Source organism: Lissotriton helveticus, chromosome 3_2, assembly GCF_964261635.1.
Source record: "Lissotriton helveticus chromosome 3_2, aLisHel1.1, whole genome shotgun sequence".
In the NCBI taxonomy this organism is placed as follows: Eukaryota; Metazoa; Chordata; class Amphibia; order Caudata; family Salamandridae; genus Lissotriton; species Lissotriton helveticus.
In genome coordinates this window covers 153,458,592-153,475,724 of record NC_136062.1, presented here as the reverse complement: position 1 = coordinate 153,475,724, position 17,133 = coordinate 153,458,592, and the positions used below count along the sequence as shown (strand labels likewise).

General features: G+C 42.9%; 1 protein-coding gene across 1 annotated transcript in view; it reads right to left on the bottom strand.

Annotated features, from left to right (window-relative positions):
- The window catches only part of KTI12 (KTI12 chromatin associated homolog), a 568,623-nt gene that overhangs the window by 110,618 nt on the left and 440,872 nt on the right, over positions 1-17,133 (bottom strand). The window contains exon 4 of the mRNA XM_078684944.1: positions 11,169-11,224. Within this exon, the coding sequence (XP_078541070.1) occupies positions 11,169-11,224 (56 nt within the window). The remainder of the gene's footprint in view (positions 1-11,168; positions 11,225-17,133) is intronic.

The window sequence follows — 17,133 nt, the reverse complement described above, 5'->3', positions numbered from 1 at the left end:
GTACTAGTTGGATTAAAGTCAGTCTGCACATTTGCCACTGGATGAAGTAAAAACCTTGGCTGACACGATACTCAAATACTTTTTGAGGTATCCTGGGAATTTGTTTAGAAACTGCAAGACGTCGATCCTCTGAATCACGTTTTAACCTATCTGATTTTATAATATTCAAACGTGGTGTTGTTGAATCACTGAATTCCCTTGTGTGCCGGTTACATCAGACGTCTAAAAACTCAAAGCAACTATAAGGAGGCACACACTGCAACAGGAATTTGGAAGTGCTGAATTTAGAACTCTAATCTCAAGTTCAGCACTTGACAATAAACAGTGCGATTTGGGGAAAATCACTTTAACTCTTTGTACCTCTGTTCTGCATTACTGGGGGAAAGGAACTTGCAAGTTTAGGACAGGCACCGCACACTACATTTGAGATCCAGAAGAAGCATTGTCTATTAGGCCTTATCCTAAAACCCAAAACAGGAGAAACTTAATACAAAGTTGCTTCCCGGGGTCTCCTCGTGGGGAAATGCAGAAAAGCCATACACTGAATACCACCTTGAGCCACTACTTACTCGGCTTGGATGTGGGACATGAAGGAATGGGCCTTGGCATAGGAGAGACGCATGAAAGAAGTGCACACCAATGATAGGACTGCTATCCCGGCGGTTGTAACATTGTTGTGAGTAGGCGACACTACTAGATGTAAGGGGTGTAAGAATGTTTTTAGTGGCATGTGTTTTGTCTTCCTTCACCAGTTAGCCTTGATGATCTGCTTTCCCTTATTAAGCTCAGATTGTTGTAACAATAATGATCCAAGATGCCCACTTACTTATTATTCAAATGTTACCCAGTAACAGTTGGCGGGTCACCCTAACCAACAACCCTCCCCCCACACTTCCCCCCCACATCATGTGCAAACTGAATGTAATTACTGGCATCGCTGAGCACCAATTGCATAACTAAGCAGAGAATTAAAGCCCTCTATTCAGACCTCGTAGTGCCGACCAGAAATTCCCCCTCTCCTCTGGGACCCTGCCTCCACCCTCACATGAAAAGCTACCAGGGGACCAGTCATGCAGCCAATCCGGCCCACCTGCTTGAGTGCACTTGGTGTGCACATGCAGCAGCAAAATGTCCTCCATGAGAACCTGCTTAATGCGGTCATCACCAAAAGGGATGGAGGAGAGGTAGTTTTGCTGGCACCAGTTTAAACAGGTAATGCAGTCAGTGCCAGGGCACACCTCAGACAAAATGTGTGTCCTTTTTTACACCCTCAAGCTCGGGAAAAAAAAAAAAAAAAAAAAAAAAAAAGTTATCCAGAGTTTGTGGATTCCTCCGACATATGAGGGAACCGCAAAAAGAGCTAACATGTAGCAAACTTTTGGGCCTTTTTGGAGGGAGGAGGAGAGGAGTAGGCGGAAGGGGACAAAAAGGTGAGCATGAAAATGTGTGTTTTTAAAAAAAAATGTCATCATGAAAGGTTTTGCGTGCTAAGAGAACTCCAGCTTTCAAGAGCAGGCAGAAAACCCCCCAACTATTTTTCACCATAGTTTAAAAAAATGTTTAAGTGTTGTTCCATATTTCCTATTTTTGCATTTCATAACTGCTTGCAGTTTAAGGAGGAAAAGAGGTGTAAAACCCAAGGGTGAATGTAAAAAGCTGTCCATTTGGGAAAGCAGACAACATTCTTCATTTAGCAGGTAGTCAGCAACATGTAATTTGTATAGATCGCACCTGGTATTCCGAAAGAAACAAACTGAAATCAAGCACCAAGTAAGTATGACATAAGAAAGGCAACCAATTAATCAAATCCGCTTTCAAAACACTTTAGTGTAGAGTCCCACAATCAGTAAATAGCAGTATTTATAGCAGATGTCACTTTCAAAAGGTTCTTAATACATAATTAAAACCAGCCAACGAGTTTCGTTCACGCAGTACCATCCTAAGGGCTTATAGTACATGTCATGAACATATAAGAAAAATACCTCCAATCCATTGTCCATTGAAGATTCAGGATAGAGAAAACAGCACAGCCTTACATTCTTCATGGTGTTGTGCTATAGTCTGCGTACCGCTTGTCGGACACGGCAACACAACCCATTGAAGAAGGTGCTGTTTTCTTGATCATTGATCCTCAATAGACAATGGATGTCAGCTATTTTCTTATACGTTCATGACCATTAATGTAAGCCCTGAGGAAGTTCCTGGGTGAGCGAAACGCGCTGTCTGGTTTTAATGAAGATATTACAAATAAAGAACCTTTTTAAAGTTACACTGGCTGGAAATACTGCTATTTACTGATTGTGGACTCTACACTAAAGAATTTTGAAAGTGGACTGGACTAAGTTGTTGCTTCACTTATTCAATACATATTCTCTAATAAGTGTTGTTTACAGCCAAACCTGAGAGGTGGGCAATGATCTGGTTATTGTAAGGAAACTAAATGGTAGTACAGAGGATTACTCCTTAGCTATCTCGGTATTTTGATTACCAATGAAAGTAAGCAGGAACACGCTTAGGCCAAGCCAATAGGTGTCACCCATGCAAGAGCTATTGGCTTTGGCAAGGTGTTTGAGACGTTATACCACAGTGGCTGCGGATCAGTATGGCTAAAAGTTAGTGGCGTGGGTTGGGGTAGAGTGGAGTGGGGTGGATTGGGGTAGATTGCAGTGGGGTAATTGGGGTAGATAGCAGTGGTGTAAGTGGAGTAGATTGGAGTGGGGTGAAGTAAGGTAAATTGGAGAGGGGTAGATTGGGGAAGGGTGGAGTGGGGGTAGACTTCAGTGGAGTTGGGTAGATTGGGGAAGAGTGGAGTGTGGTGGATTGGGGTAGAGTGTAGTGGGGGTAAACTGGAGCAGAGTTAGGTAGATTGAGGTGGTGGGGTAGATGGGTGGATTATATTAGAGTAGACTGGAATGGTGTGTGCTTTATTGGGGTATTTTGGAATGTGGTAGAATGGGGTGAGGTAGATTGGAGTGCAGTACTGTGAGTTAGATTGGAGTGGGGTAGATTTGAGGAGTGTGGTACACTGGAGTGGAGTGTGGTAGAATGGAGTCGGGTAAATTGGAGTGGAGTATATTGGGTGGTTTGGAGGTGTGGTAGATTGCAGTGGAGTGGGGAAGAGTAGTGGGGTACACTAGAGTGGGGTAGACTTGTGGAGTGGGGTAGATTAGAGTGGAGTAGATTAGACTGGAGAGGAGTTGGATAGATTGCACTGGAGTTTGTAGTGGAGTGAGGTAAATTGGACAGGAGCGAAGTAGGGTGGTATACTGGAGTGAAGTCGGATAGATTGGAATGTGTTGCGTTGGGGTAGACTGGAGTAGGGTAATCTGGGGTATATTAGAGCAGAGTAGCATAGATTTGGTTTGAGTGGAGAAGATTAGTGTGGTATATTGGAGTGGGGAAGATTGGGTTAGTGGACTGGGGTAGACAGGTGTGGGGTAGATTGGTCTGGGCTGGGGTAGTTGGATCATAGTGTAGTGGATTGAGGTAGAGTGGAGTGGGTAGACTGAAGTAGGGTGGAGTGGGATAATGGGAGGGGGTAGATTTAGGTAGAATGGAGTGAGGTAGATTAGAGGGGGGTAGATTGGTGTGGGGGGTTGTTTAGAGTAGTGCGATAGATTGGGGTGGAGTGGTGTAGACTGCATTTAAGTAGATTGGAGTGGAGCAGATTGGGGTAGATTAGTGTGGAGCAGATTGGATTGGGTAGATAGGAGTAGGCTATATCGGGGTAGAATCAGGTAGAGTGGAGTTGGATATATTGGTGTAGATTGGAATGAGTCGGTAGACTGTAGTGGAGTGTGGTAGACTTAAGAAGGGTAGATTGAGTTGTTTAAAGTAGGGCAAAGTGGAGTAAAGGTAGACTGGGGTAGTTTGGAGTGGGGTAGATTGGAATCAGGTAGTTGGATGGGGTGGATTGGATGGGGTAGATTGGAGTTGGGTAGTTTGGGTTGGAGTGGAGTGGGGTAGATTGGAATAGAGTTAATCAAACCAATCTGTATTTGTATAGCGTGGCTAATCACCCGTGAAGGTATCCAAGGACTGAGAGTGCATCTGCAGAGAGGCTCAATTTTATAGCCAGGTCCTTTTCAGAATTCAAAGAGATAGGATGAGGTCCAGAGGTGAAGTGGGAGTTTGTTCCTGGACTTTGCAGCGAGGTAGGAGAGGAAGCGTCCTTTACTGTTTCTACAGCGGGTGCAGGGAGTATGGGTGATGCAGATGGAGAAGGAGCGCAGGTGACAAAAACAAGTCTGAGCTCCTTAGGAAATGCCTTTAAATTTTTTTCTTATCTTGTCACATTTTTTCAGCATTCAAAGAAAGAGGTAATATGTCAAGCTGTCTTACTGAGGGAGTTTAGTGTTTACTTTTCTTTCTCTGACATTAAAGTGGGAGAATTAAGGTTGCAATCCTGTTGAGTATCGATGTAAGACAAGAGCATGTAGGATGGTTTTTTTTCTAGCACACAACAAAAATAAAATGAACTGTGCTAATGTTTCATAATATATCAGAATAGTTCAAATGAAACACTTTCTTTGGTAATTCTGTAGTGCGGTGGAAATATATTTCAAGACGATCAAAACACATCAATACACAAGGTGATGACATTTGCACACATTGTTTATGTGCATTGGGGTAGATTTAAATGGCTTGTGGTAGATTAGTGTGAAGAAGAATGGGGCAGAGTAGAATGGAGTGGGGTAGACCGAAGTGGGGTGGAATGGAGCTGGATAAATTGGTGTGAATTCAAGATTGGACATGAGTGGGGTAGATTTGAATGACAAGTGGTAGATTAGAGTGAACTGGAGTGGGATAGATTGGGTGGGGTAGAGAAGAGTGGGTAGATGGTATCATAATGGATTGGAATAGGGAGGGTGGAGTGGGGTAGATAGTAGTGAAGGGGAGTGGATTAGATTGGGGTACTTTGAAGTAGAGTGGGATAGACAGGAGTGGGGTAAGTAATGTGGATAGGAGGGGTATAGAGTGAAGTGGCGTGTTGTGTTTTGGCATAGATTGGAGTGGCATGGCGCTGAATGGTGTGGTGTGTATGTGTCCCTAAACATGTGACGCATGGCTCTTTGGAAAATTGAAGGTGCTGATGCCAGTCTGAATGGAATCTTTTTGAACTGATACACACCACAAGATGTGATGAAACCTGTCAAATGCTTCAACTTTTCCACCACGTTTATTTGGTGGTAAGGACTACGTAAGTCTAAGGTAGAAAACACTGTGGTTCCACTGACCATAGAAAGCAAATCATTTATCTTTGCAAGGGATGCATAGCCACCTTGTTTTCGTTAAGAGCCCTCAAGTATATACACAATCTGAGTTTGCTGTTTTTCTTGACCAAAACCCCTAGAGGATATCCACTTCGATGTTTAGATTTCTTTGATGAAATCTAGTTTTAGCATTTGATCCAAAAGATCTTGTAACTCCTTTCTAATACTGAATGTTACCATTCTGATTTTTTGTTTGGCAGGTTCTGCTCCGCTCTAAAGTTTAATTCCATGCTCATAGCTTTGCAACTTTCCCATTTTTTTGCTAAATCCTACGGGGAAAGAGGCCATTATCTTTTCACTAGCTTGCAGCTCTTGTACAACTAATACAGAGTCCTCTGTGTTAGGATCGAGTTTAATGCTTAGTCTCTTGAGGTCTTTTCAACCTGGCACATTTGTTTCTTTGTAGCCACAAATTTTCAGCTGAGTCACTCTTCCTTTAAGTTTTGGAATGGCTACAAAATAATCAAGAAAGTCAATGTGTTGTCCATCAAAAGTGACAGCAACCACATCGGGTTGTAACAATGGTGACATTTTTTCTCCTAATTTAGTTTCAAAGTATGGTTTGGAAATTATTGTGAAAGAAGAACCAGAGTCTGCCATCACAGATAACTCTGTATGCAACACTTGTAATTTATAGACGGGTGGATCGATGGGTTCATCATCTCCCACTCGCACCATTAACACTACATTTTTCCCATGACCATGTCATCTTCTTTATCATTTTCTCTGAAAGATGTGCATCCAGACAACTGTGCAGGCAATGGTTAGGTTGTTTTTTCATGTCCCTGCACATTTTTGAAAAGTGACCTTTTCTTCTACCATTGTTACATTCTTTGTTGGAAGCTGGACAGTTTCTTGAAGATGCAAAATGGTTGGAATCACCACACCTATAGCAGTGTGTTTTGTTATCCTTACATCCACTATTGTAGATCTAATTTTTTTAATGCTTCTCATCTAAGGCAGAAACATCTCTTTTTTACTTTGTTGGGTTCAATTGACTTATTTTACCCAGTTCTTCGATTGTTCTATAGCTTTTGCAGAATCAACCACTTCTTCCCTGGTGGGATTCCCCATAATCCATAAATGCTCATGGATAGGTTTGTTATGTGTGAAAACCATGAATTAGTCACATCATATCTCATTTGTTGTGTTTCCAAAATTACAAGTATTTGATGAGCATCTTAAGGCAGTTAAGAATTCATCAATAGATTCCCCCTCTTTCTGTTGCCTTCTGTAGTAATGAGATCTCTCAAGTGTAGTACTTCTATAATGCTTAAAACAGGCATTTAATCTCAATAGTGTCATCAAATACATTCACTGCCTCATCTTTGTCCTCATTTTAGGCAAAGATCTGAGGACTTCCTGTCCATCGACCCAATAGAATGCAAAAGGATATATTTTATTCTTCTCTATTCTAATAACATCAATTGCAATCAAATACGCTTGAAACTCCTCCTTTCATCTCTTCCAAGGTATAGGTGGTTCACCTTTTGTTTGCAAAAATTCCAAAGAAGTGTGTAACTGCATGTTTTCACCTTAATTACTTTCAAAAAGAGGATACGAATGAGTAAGTTCTTTATAATTGTACCTCTCATAGTGACTGTGTTTAAGATAACTTTTCTTTTAACTGTCGCTGTATATGCCAATTTTTCACAAGGCTGTATTCAGGAGGTCTTAAACACTTAAGATGGCTGCCAATTTAGCTGGAACGTGAGAACTCCGTAGAACACACTATAATACAAAATGGCTGCCAAAATCCAAAGTGAGGCTTGAAATACCTGGCAATTCACTCACTTCGAGAGGAGGAATCAGTTTCCAGTCTCCTCCCTCAAAGGCATACCCAAACCATCAAAACACGCTCCTTAGTAAGTCCACCCACCAGCCATAGCCGGAAAACACCCAGTGCGCAGAGCACTCCCTGCCCACGCCTGATCTTCCTTTAGATATTAGAGTCCAGCATAGATGGCAAGCAACGGGCTGTGCATGACGTAGTAGTTCTTGAATATCGCACCAACAGGTCCTGTAACACTTTGCCACAATAACAAAGTGGTATTTCACGTAATGAAATGACGATAAGAAGTCAAACTAAATCTTTTTCAGGAGTGTATTTATTTCACATCCACAACCAAGAGCCTCAATACATCATCCTCCCCTGCTGTTAACATCTAGACCAACAAGAGCCCCAACATTCGTGGCTCGTTTACTTTATCCAATCGGTGCACAGGAGTGGAAAACAGGTAAGAGAAAAGGAGGGAGGGAAAGCGGGACAGGTTGGGAAAGGTAAAAAAAATACATACTGTATTCACTAGGTACTAATATATTGAAATATGACACGCTTCTTGTAAGCAAGCCTGGGTATTGAAAAGCAAGAAGCCTGGATTTATAATTGTGTCAGTCTCGAAAGCAAGGAAGCGCTTCTGCATAATAAAGCTGCCCACAAGCAGACAATCCAGCATTCACAATGTAGTCAGATGTGTATGGCTAATTCCAACAGAATGGGGGGGGCAGAAGTGCACAGAAAATGGGGACAGGCTAGATCTTTCTTTGTATTTCCGAAGCGGCAACCTCACCAATTATCACTGTCAATTGCTTAACTCTAAGCTATTTTAGGTTAGGCTGCAACCTCTCTGCCTTTTGGTACCTTGTTGACTACTCGGCAGAGCCTGAACCTTACAAAGGCAGGTTACTTAAGTGTTCCCAGTTTTCAGAGGTCTTACACAACATTAGGGAGTGTCTGGGATTCTATACCGAGGAGTCTTCTGGTAACCTAGAGGATTTTTTGGGGTCCAACAATTTTCCCGCCCCCACTCGGTACTGATAATTTGCTTGTCCCCAAGAAAATAAAGGACATTCTTTCTTGTGAACAGAAGCAGACTGATAAGACTGGGCATCGTTGCTTCCAGGGCGAGCGCAACACTGAGTCTGCATCACCCTTGGGAGGTAACCGATACAGAGTTTCCATAGTCAACACCTTGCTAGTTAGCATGTCCTCCTCGTTGGCTACTGAAGACAGACTTCATAATGACCCTGTTGTATAGAAGGTGGTGAAGGTACTTAAATGGAGGTATACTGCATGCTCTACAAACGGATGCACAAGAGAGAAGACTACAGTGATCTTCTGGCAAAATGAGGAATTGATGGTCCAACATAACTTTTGATGTACTCTGTTGGAAAATGGATTATTAGAATTGGTAAGCATGCATCTACCACTGGCAAAAAGGCCACTAACAAAGTCTAGGGCTCAGAATAGGTCTCAGAAAATGATTCCCATGCTCAACCCGTGGTAGCTTGGCTGCGAGCAGGCAGGCTTAACTTCAGACACAGGTATGTAAAGCATTTAAAAACAACAATTCAGTAAATAATTAAGAAACGCAATAAAATCTCCAACACCAATTCATAAAAATAGGAAATATTTTTATCTTTAAATGACACCAAAACGAAAGAATCTAATGTAGGGAACTGGAACTAGGCTTGAACCGTAGCTAGGCTTCCACTCCAAGTTTGCTCCTGGTTTCACATGGAGTAGGACACATTATTCTGTTAGGGTTTTTAATGGAACCCCTCATCTCCTATGGAGGTCACCTACAATGCCGTGGCTGAGCGGAGGGCTCTACTGACCTACTTAGTTTACTCAGAGTCCTTCTGCTCCGGTCTTTGACAGTCACACTTAGAACTGGGTTGAAGCTTAGAAAGATTTTCATTGTAAACCTTAGCAGATGGGTCAAGTTAACTAACAAGGCAGCAGTTTAGGTGTTGCACTGGGGTGTCCTTGGCTTCTCTACTAGGATAGCCAGGCAATGGAATTAAACCAGGGTATGTCCATGCACAAGTTTGCAGAATTGCGGCTTGAGCTACCCCTCACACCGTTGTGTGACACCATAATTTAGATTTTTTTTCTGATCATCCGGAGGGGTTCTTGGATCAATTTCTCCTGCATTTCTGTAGAATACACTCATCTGGGGGGAAGAGTTCTGGTGGACTGGTTTTCAGCACACTTTTTGCACTTAGAATATTCTCACGGAGTAGGACTTCGACAACCAAGAGAAAACATTCAAGGTGGCTGGTAACCTTTATTACTCAAAGTGAAGGTTTTCCTCATTACAGTCAAGAATTCCCCTATCCTGTTTGCTGCCTGAAAACCTGAACATGCTAAATCTGGGATGGCAGCAGACAAAGGGAAGGAGCTTTTTCCCCTAACAACAAAAGAGGATGTGGACAGGTTCTACAACTGCTGTAGTGTGAGAGGAAGGGGACAAAAGAATGGTCTGTCCCAAGAATGACAACTCACTGTCACCCAGTTAGGGCTCCAATGAGGAAGACCTGGATTCAGAGTTATGAAGACTGATTACCGATAAGCAAGCAGGCATTGTTGACTCAGCTCTTAGATTACAGATTCCACAAGACACTAATGTGGGATATTTATTTTACCTTCTCCCTGACATGTCTTTGTTCATCAGAGCCTATTTAGTTGAACCAGCCTACTGCATAGGATTTTCCTTCAGATGGTCCCTTTGAATCTCAAGCACTTTAAGTAATAGCAAGTACCTATATTGATGGTGTTTTGGAGGGGGCAGGCATTTCTTAAAATTTAGACCAGCTGTTGTCTTCATAATTCAGAGTGCAGAACTGCTGCTAACTGCATTAATTAGGAGTAGCAAGAGAGAATCAGCTTGCCAATGCATAGGATATCTTGTATGCAACTATAATCTTAAAGATAAAATCAATTAATTTATCTCCTAGGGATGATAAAACACAGAATCTTCAAGACAATGAAAACACATGTATGCTAATCTGGATTGAAAATTTCTAGTTTGAGGTACCCAATAATTACATATTTGAAACTAGATATTATCCTAACCAAAAATCAACATGCATAGGCAGTAAAATGCATGTTTTAGCAGGAAAAATGTTGACACAGTCAGTTTATGAAACACACTATTTTTCAAGTTTAAACAACTTTTGCCAATAACATGAGCACTTTAGACTAATTATGGGGTATACAATGTAGGTCTACCTGGACCGGATCATACCAGAATTTCAGATATTGACTTCCCTTCCCCTTGACCTCTGGGTAGGTTTTCTTCTCCGTTCCACCCTGGAAGATTTACTCCTGCCCTTGACAACAATTCAACCCTGGCTGTTTGCTGGCTTGGAATAGGCTAAGAAACAATTTGTGAATACTCACAAACACGTTTCTGGGCTTTCTCAAACATTTATTTAATTGCCACCCTTCAACCCCCAATTCCCAGCGCTTCAAGGATTTACTCATATGGAAATCTATGTGTGGGCAAATCTTTTCACAAGGGTGAAATGCCATTAAATGATTGGCAAAGAAGGCTTTACTCCTTCAAATAAGTGTAGCTTTATATGTAAACTGAACTTGCAACTGCAAAAAGCTATGATAGTCAGGCCCAACGATTCTTACTTGTAATCATTTACATTGTCAGTGGTTAGCCTCCAAATCTTGCATGGATTCGTTCCCTGTAGAGCAATGCTGGACATCCCTAACAAACAGCAATTTTGAAATTAGAAACTCCTTAAGGATCATTGCTACTTTTATATTTTTCTTACAAAAGATAGTGTGTCAGTAAATTAAACTTTAGCACGGTTTTACTGGACAGCACTTTAGTACAGTTTACCTGCATCAACACCAGTAGAAAAGAACTGGAAGGACTTCGAGGATAAAAATATATTATTAATAACATACTGGTCAGTACATTTAATTTATATTAGAACATTAGAATATTGAGAACTCCACTGCAAACAATAGGGTGGTTCCAGGCATATAATGGCTGTTAGAAGTCTTCTGCCCAACATTCCAATGTTTGTCTTTCTTGGCAGCGGGTTATAAAGCTAAATGACGTTGCCCATTAGAAACAGGATAAAATGTCATACCAAGCAGTGAGGCGTCTGTGTATGTTTTATCAAACAGTACAACTCGTATCTGTAACCTGAAAAAGATCAAATAAGTACAATTAACACCTTTACTAAAAAAGTGACATATTTCACATAAAAACAAGCATTACATTTATTCAAGCAAAACTGGTATTACCATGCATTCTCTCTCTGGCAGACATTTTACTTTACAGTCAGCCTTTAAAAACTGTATGATTCATCCTTTCAGACATTTCATTATGAAGGCAATAGTTTCAGTTACATTTTTTTTTTTAAAGAAAAAGTTAGAGAAGCATACAGGATTGATTCACTACCTTTGCAGGTTGCCCAAGGAGGTGCATGTTGGACCTTATCTACTCTGGCCTTGAAATAATTTGGAGGGCATTGTTGTTTTATAGCGAGAACCAAAAATAAATAGAAGTGGCCATAACACTCGCTCCGGATGTTCCTAGTCGCTCTATGGACCCAAACTCCTTAGGTCCTCAATAGGGCTTTTGCAAAGGTCAGAATACAAGCGAGGTCATAAATGCTTTAGTTAAGGTTTTATTTGGAATAGAAATGTAAGAAAGTAACGCGAAGCTAACATCACCCTGGTTCCAGTTTAATATTGCTTAATAACGTGAGCAGACAGTTCACAATAATCACACTGTATGATTTCATGGTCTGCTATAGTCTTTAAAATGTTATCATAGTCATATAAGGCTTTGTTTGTCAAAAGTTACCAAATAAAGCAGCCGGGTGTAATTTCCAAACTCATTTTCCTCTCCTTTAGTTGGAAATTGGCGGCGATCATCAGGGACTCCAGCAAATTTGAGGAAAACATCCTTTATGTGGACAACACCTAACACTTTAGTGTGCGCGGATGCTATTGAGTAAGAAACGGAACCACCCTTCTATTTTACACCCATTGCAATGAGAAGTTGAAATCTATTTATTCTATATAATTATAGTGCTACTTGAACATGTAATTGCTTGAGTGAACCTTAACACACACTGATACTTTACATTTCAATAATGATTTTGTATTTATACTACCTGAACAATACCATAACCTAACATTAACTGCTAGGATTCGTGAATTTCTGAAAAGTAGAATCAGTTGTATTTGTTGTCACATTTTCCTGTATATCATAGTGCCTTGTTTTGAAACCTGGCACATCAAAGTGAAAAACTGAGAAAGCTCAGCATTTTTTTTCACTTTACTTTCTACTTTCAAGACTTCTCGCATTTGTTCTCACAAGAAGATTCTCCCATCTGCTCTTTAGGCTGGTTTTGCGTAAAGTAACAGTTTCTATGATGTGATCTGCTTCTAGTCTCTTGCACTGAGAACAAGTGTACCAAACTGTGCGTCTGATGTATTGACATTTAGCATTACATTCTCGAAGGTGATTTGAGTGGAAGCTGTTGTCTATAGAAGCGGCAATTCTTGAAATTGCTATTTTTTTGCATTAAATGCATGTTAGATTTTTAGGTCCCCAGCAGGCAGTTCACTTTTGTTACAACTACAGTTAGCAAACACACCCAGACAGAACACATTCAACCCCCTGCTGTAGCGTCCGCTCCAGCCCGGGTTCTCGCCAATGGCTGCGCCGCACATGGAGCTTAGTAGAACATGTCTTTATTCGTCAGGGTGTACTATTAAACTTCGGGTTACTTATCTCGTTGCAAATTATAGAATCTCATTTGGATAGTTGACACAGAGGATGCCATTCCAGTTCAATTGCAGAACATTTCAAACAGTCATTTCTAGAGATAGAATGTAGATACAAAAGTTTCCAGACGAGTTTGTAGGGTCACCTTCCCTATGGGTATCGGTCGATGGAAAGTTGGCATGTGGGAGCATGAGGAAAGCAGCAGTTTCCTTAACTGCTAAATAATATGCAAACGAGGTTTTTTTCAGGCATGAGAGGAAACTAACAGTATCTGTGCCAGGAAGGAAGGGTGACACAAGCACTCATGGGGTATTGGATTCTGGTACGATAGGGGCAGCCAGAGGAAGTAGTTTTCTCTTGTAGTTTATTGTAGGAAAAGCATACAAGTCCAAAGGGCCCAGAGGATCAGTACAAGTTGCACATCAGAGTTCTAATCCCTTGTCCCTGACATTCTAAAACAGAATAACATATAATAGAAGCACCAACAGTGTGCATGCATTCTAAACCATGAAAAGAATAATAGAGGAGCCCACAAATTATTAGTAGAGAAAGAGAACGAGAAGTGAAGAGACACCACACAGCATCATCACAATCAATCACAAATGTTAAAGCGATATAAAATACGATAGGGGCAGCCCTGCTGTCTGACTTGTAGGCAGTGTCCACATGGAGCGTAAGAATGTAACTTTCCATTAGGTTTTACCCGGTTGGCCTTTGATGAGAGTGGAGTGGTGTTCCTGAGTGCCGCTCAAGGGGTAATCATGTAGGGCCTGCATCCAACCTCAAAGAGAGGCAAGAACCACTTAAACTTGGGCTCCCAATCTAACAGGAAGGACCAGACTCTGGAGAGAAAGGTCTACGCAGAATGGCACTTAGTCCTCATTAAGCCATCAGCTGCTAAGGCTTTATGTGTTTTGGTACATGTGTTGACCTGGAGAAGAGGGAGACAAATTGCTGGAGCTGGATAAGCTGTCTGCTGGTGGGCTTAAGTTTGTGACATCCAGTGAGTCATCACTGAGGCCTACCAACCCGGTGGAAATGTAATCCCGCAATAGGAGCAGCATACATTTCTAAGTGGGTTTCCTTCCCATAGAAGTAGACTTACAGCTATTTCCACAACGACAGATCATGAGCAGACCCAAAAGAGACAAAGGGTAACAATCTCTACAGCTGCTCGCATTAACTTTGGTCTCTAGGTTGCCTGTTATTGTACAACACTTCTGGTCCAAGTTTACTACCTTCTGGGGAGGCTCAGGTGCCCCTGCCTAGGTAGGAGCGACGGGATTGGTGTTACCTCTCTAGTTTATGCGTGTACCACTAAGAATGCAAAACAGAATGAATGTCTATGAAGCCCAAATTCATGCTTATAACCAGATGTGTATGCTTTTATTACATTCGGACGTGCTGCAGCAGGAATTATCCAACTTGTCAGAGTATGGCACCCTGTGAAAAGGTCTTTCATTTGGGAGTTACACGACAAAGGGGTTCTGGGCCTGAAATCTACCAGAAATTATTTTACGAGCCACGATTTGTATAATTGCCTCGGAAATTAGATTTGTAGCACTTCTGATGCCACAGGATGTAATATCTTGGGGAAACAAAACAGTTACCTACATCACAGGAAGCAGCAAGAGGAAAAAAATCTAAACATATTAGTCATAGGGTTTTATAGTCATAGGGTTTTATTAAGCACACATATCATCAAGGGTCTAAAAGTGCTAGCCATAACCAGAGAAGGGATGGAAAGACGACAGCAGGAGAAAAAGAATGATCAGAAGAGACAGGTTGTTAGCCTTTTCAGAAACTGATTATGATCAGTAACCATACGCAGCTGCAGTGAAAGAGTTCCACAAAGTAGGGGCGAGATATGAAAAAAATATACCGCCATTCCTGGCGGTACAAATCCTGTGGGGAGTGAGAAGAGGTTTGGTCCCTGACCTGTGGGTTCTACTGGGTAGGTACCAATTGAGTTTATTTACATGATAACTTGGCCCGTTCCTGTGCATGGTTTTATGTACAAGACAGATGATCTTGAAATGGATTCGTTTCCTGATGCAGAGCCAGTGGAGAGCTCTCAAGCTTGGTGCAGACGGGGACCATGAAGGTAGATTTAATACCAGTCTGGCGGCGGCGGTGTTCTGTAGCACTTGAAGTTTGGTAAGAAGCTCTACATTGATGGAAGCTATCGGGGCGCTTCCGTAATCGAGCCGACTGATATTTAGACTCTGAACAAGTGGCTTTCTTGATTCGACTGGGATCCATTGGAAGATCTTATGTAGGCTTTGCATCAATCCATAACAGATGCCTGTTACATGATTAACATGATCTTTCATGGACAGTTTGCTATCGTTCTTCACTCCAAGGTTACGAACCACAAGTTTAGGGGAAGGACGGGGGCCAAGATTCTGAGACCACCAGTCACTGGTTCAGAGTTCATGGGCTTTCCAGAAGAAAATAATCTCTGTCTTACTGGCATTAAGTTGAAGATGGTTGGTTTGCATCCAGACGTTACTATGGGTCATGCAGTTTATAAATCTAATTTTAGTGTCCGTTGGATCTGGGCCAAGATTGATCAATCAAAAATAAAATCAGGTGTTTGTTAAGCGTGACTACTCACTCGTAAGGGTCTCAAGGCACTGGAGGTTTGAAGAGGGGGAGGGGGATTGCAGGGTCCAGTCCATCAAGAAGGGGGTCTGTCGAAGAGCCAGGTTTTGAGGTTTCTTGTGAAGATGGGGAGCGATGTTATCTGTCTGAGGAGGAGCGGAAGGTATGAGAAGGAGCGGCTCCCCGATCTGGCCTTTCTGGTGCGGGGGACCACAGTGTAGGAGAGCTGGGCTGATCGTAGGGTCTTTTGGGGTGCGTGGACTTTGAGTCGGCTGTTCAGGTATGCTGTTCCGGTGTCGTGGAGGGTCTTTTGAGCGTGGGTTAACATCTTGAAGGTGACTCGATGGGGAGTCAATGGAGTGTGCACAGGTGCTGGGAGATGTGGCAGTGGCTTGGCAGGTTGAGGACCAGTCGTGCGGTGACGTTTTGGATGTTCTGTAGCTTGCGGGTGAGGTTTTTGTTTATTCCGGCATAGAGTGCGTTGACATAGTCAAGCCTGCTGGTGACCAGGGTGTGAGTGACAGTCTTTCTGTATTCGAGGGGGATCTATTTGTAGGTCTTAGGTAGGAGGCAGAGGGTGTGGAAGCAGGAGGACAAGACAGAATTGATCTGGCGGTCCATTTTGAGCTGTGAGTCCAGGATGATTCCCAGGTTTTGTGTGTGGTCCGTGGGAGTGGGCGGGCTTCCAAGGGCGGGGGGCCACCAGGTGTCGTTCCAGGCATCTGGGTTTGGGCCCATGATGAGCACCTACATTTTGTTTGTGTTTAGTTGTAAGCGGCTTCCATGCCTCCTCCAAAGATGTGTCTGGCGGTGTTGGGTTTGTTGGATAGGGAAAGGATGAGTTGGGTGTCATCTGCGTATGACACAATGTTGAGTCCATAGGTTCGGACGATGCGGGAGAGCGGAGCCATGTAGACGTTGAAGAGCGTAGGGCTGAGGGGACTCCACAAGTCGTAGGTGTAGGGTCTGAGAGGAAAAGGGGGAGTCTGACCCGCTGCGTTCTGCCGGAGAGGAAGGAGCGGATCCTGTCGAGGGCTTTGTCTTGGATCCCTGCGTCATGGGGTCTGCGTATTAGGGTGCGGTGAGAGACTGTGTCGAACTCCGCTGAGAGGTCAAGGAGGATGAGGGCTGCGGTTTCTCCTTTGTCCAGTAAGGTACAGATGTCGCCTGTTGCGGCAAGGAGGGCGGTTTCTGTACTGTCTTTTTTCTGAAGCCGGATAGGGAGGAGTCGAGGATGTTGTGCTCTTCGATGAATGTGGCGAGTTGGCTGTTGATGGCTTTCTCGATTACTTTAGCTGGCAACGGGAGCAGGGAGATAGGTCTGTAGTTTTGTAGGTGATGGGGTCTGCCGAGGGTTTCTTCTGGAGGGGGTTGATCTCAGCGTGTTTCCAGTCGTCCGGAACGAGGCGGTTACCATGGAGTGGTTGATGGTGTGGAAGAGCATGGGTGCGATGGCGATGGGCGGGTCAGTTGAAAATGTGGTGGTGGCAGGGGTCCGAGGGGGCCCCGGAGTGGATTGACTTCATCGTCTTCAGTGTGTCTTCGGTGGTGAGGGCTGTCCAGTTGTCGATCACTGGCTTCAGGGTGTCAGGGGTGGTTGGTGAGGGTTCAGTGTGTTGGTTGTCTTCGTCAAAGTTGTCGTAGATGCTCTTGATTTGTGGTGGAAAAAGGTGCTGAGTTTTTCGCAGAAGTCTTGTGAGGGAGGGATG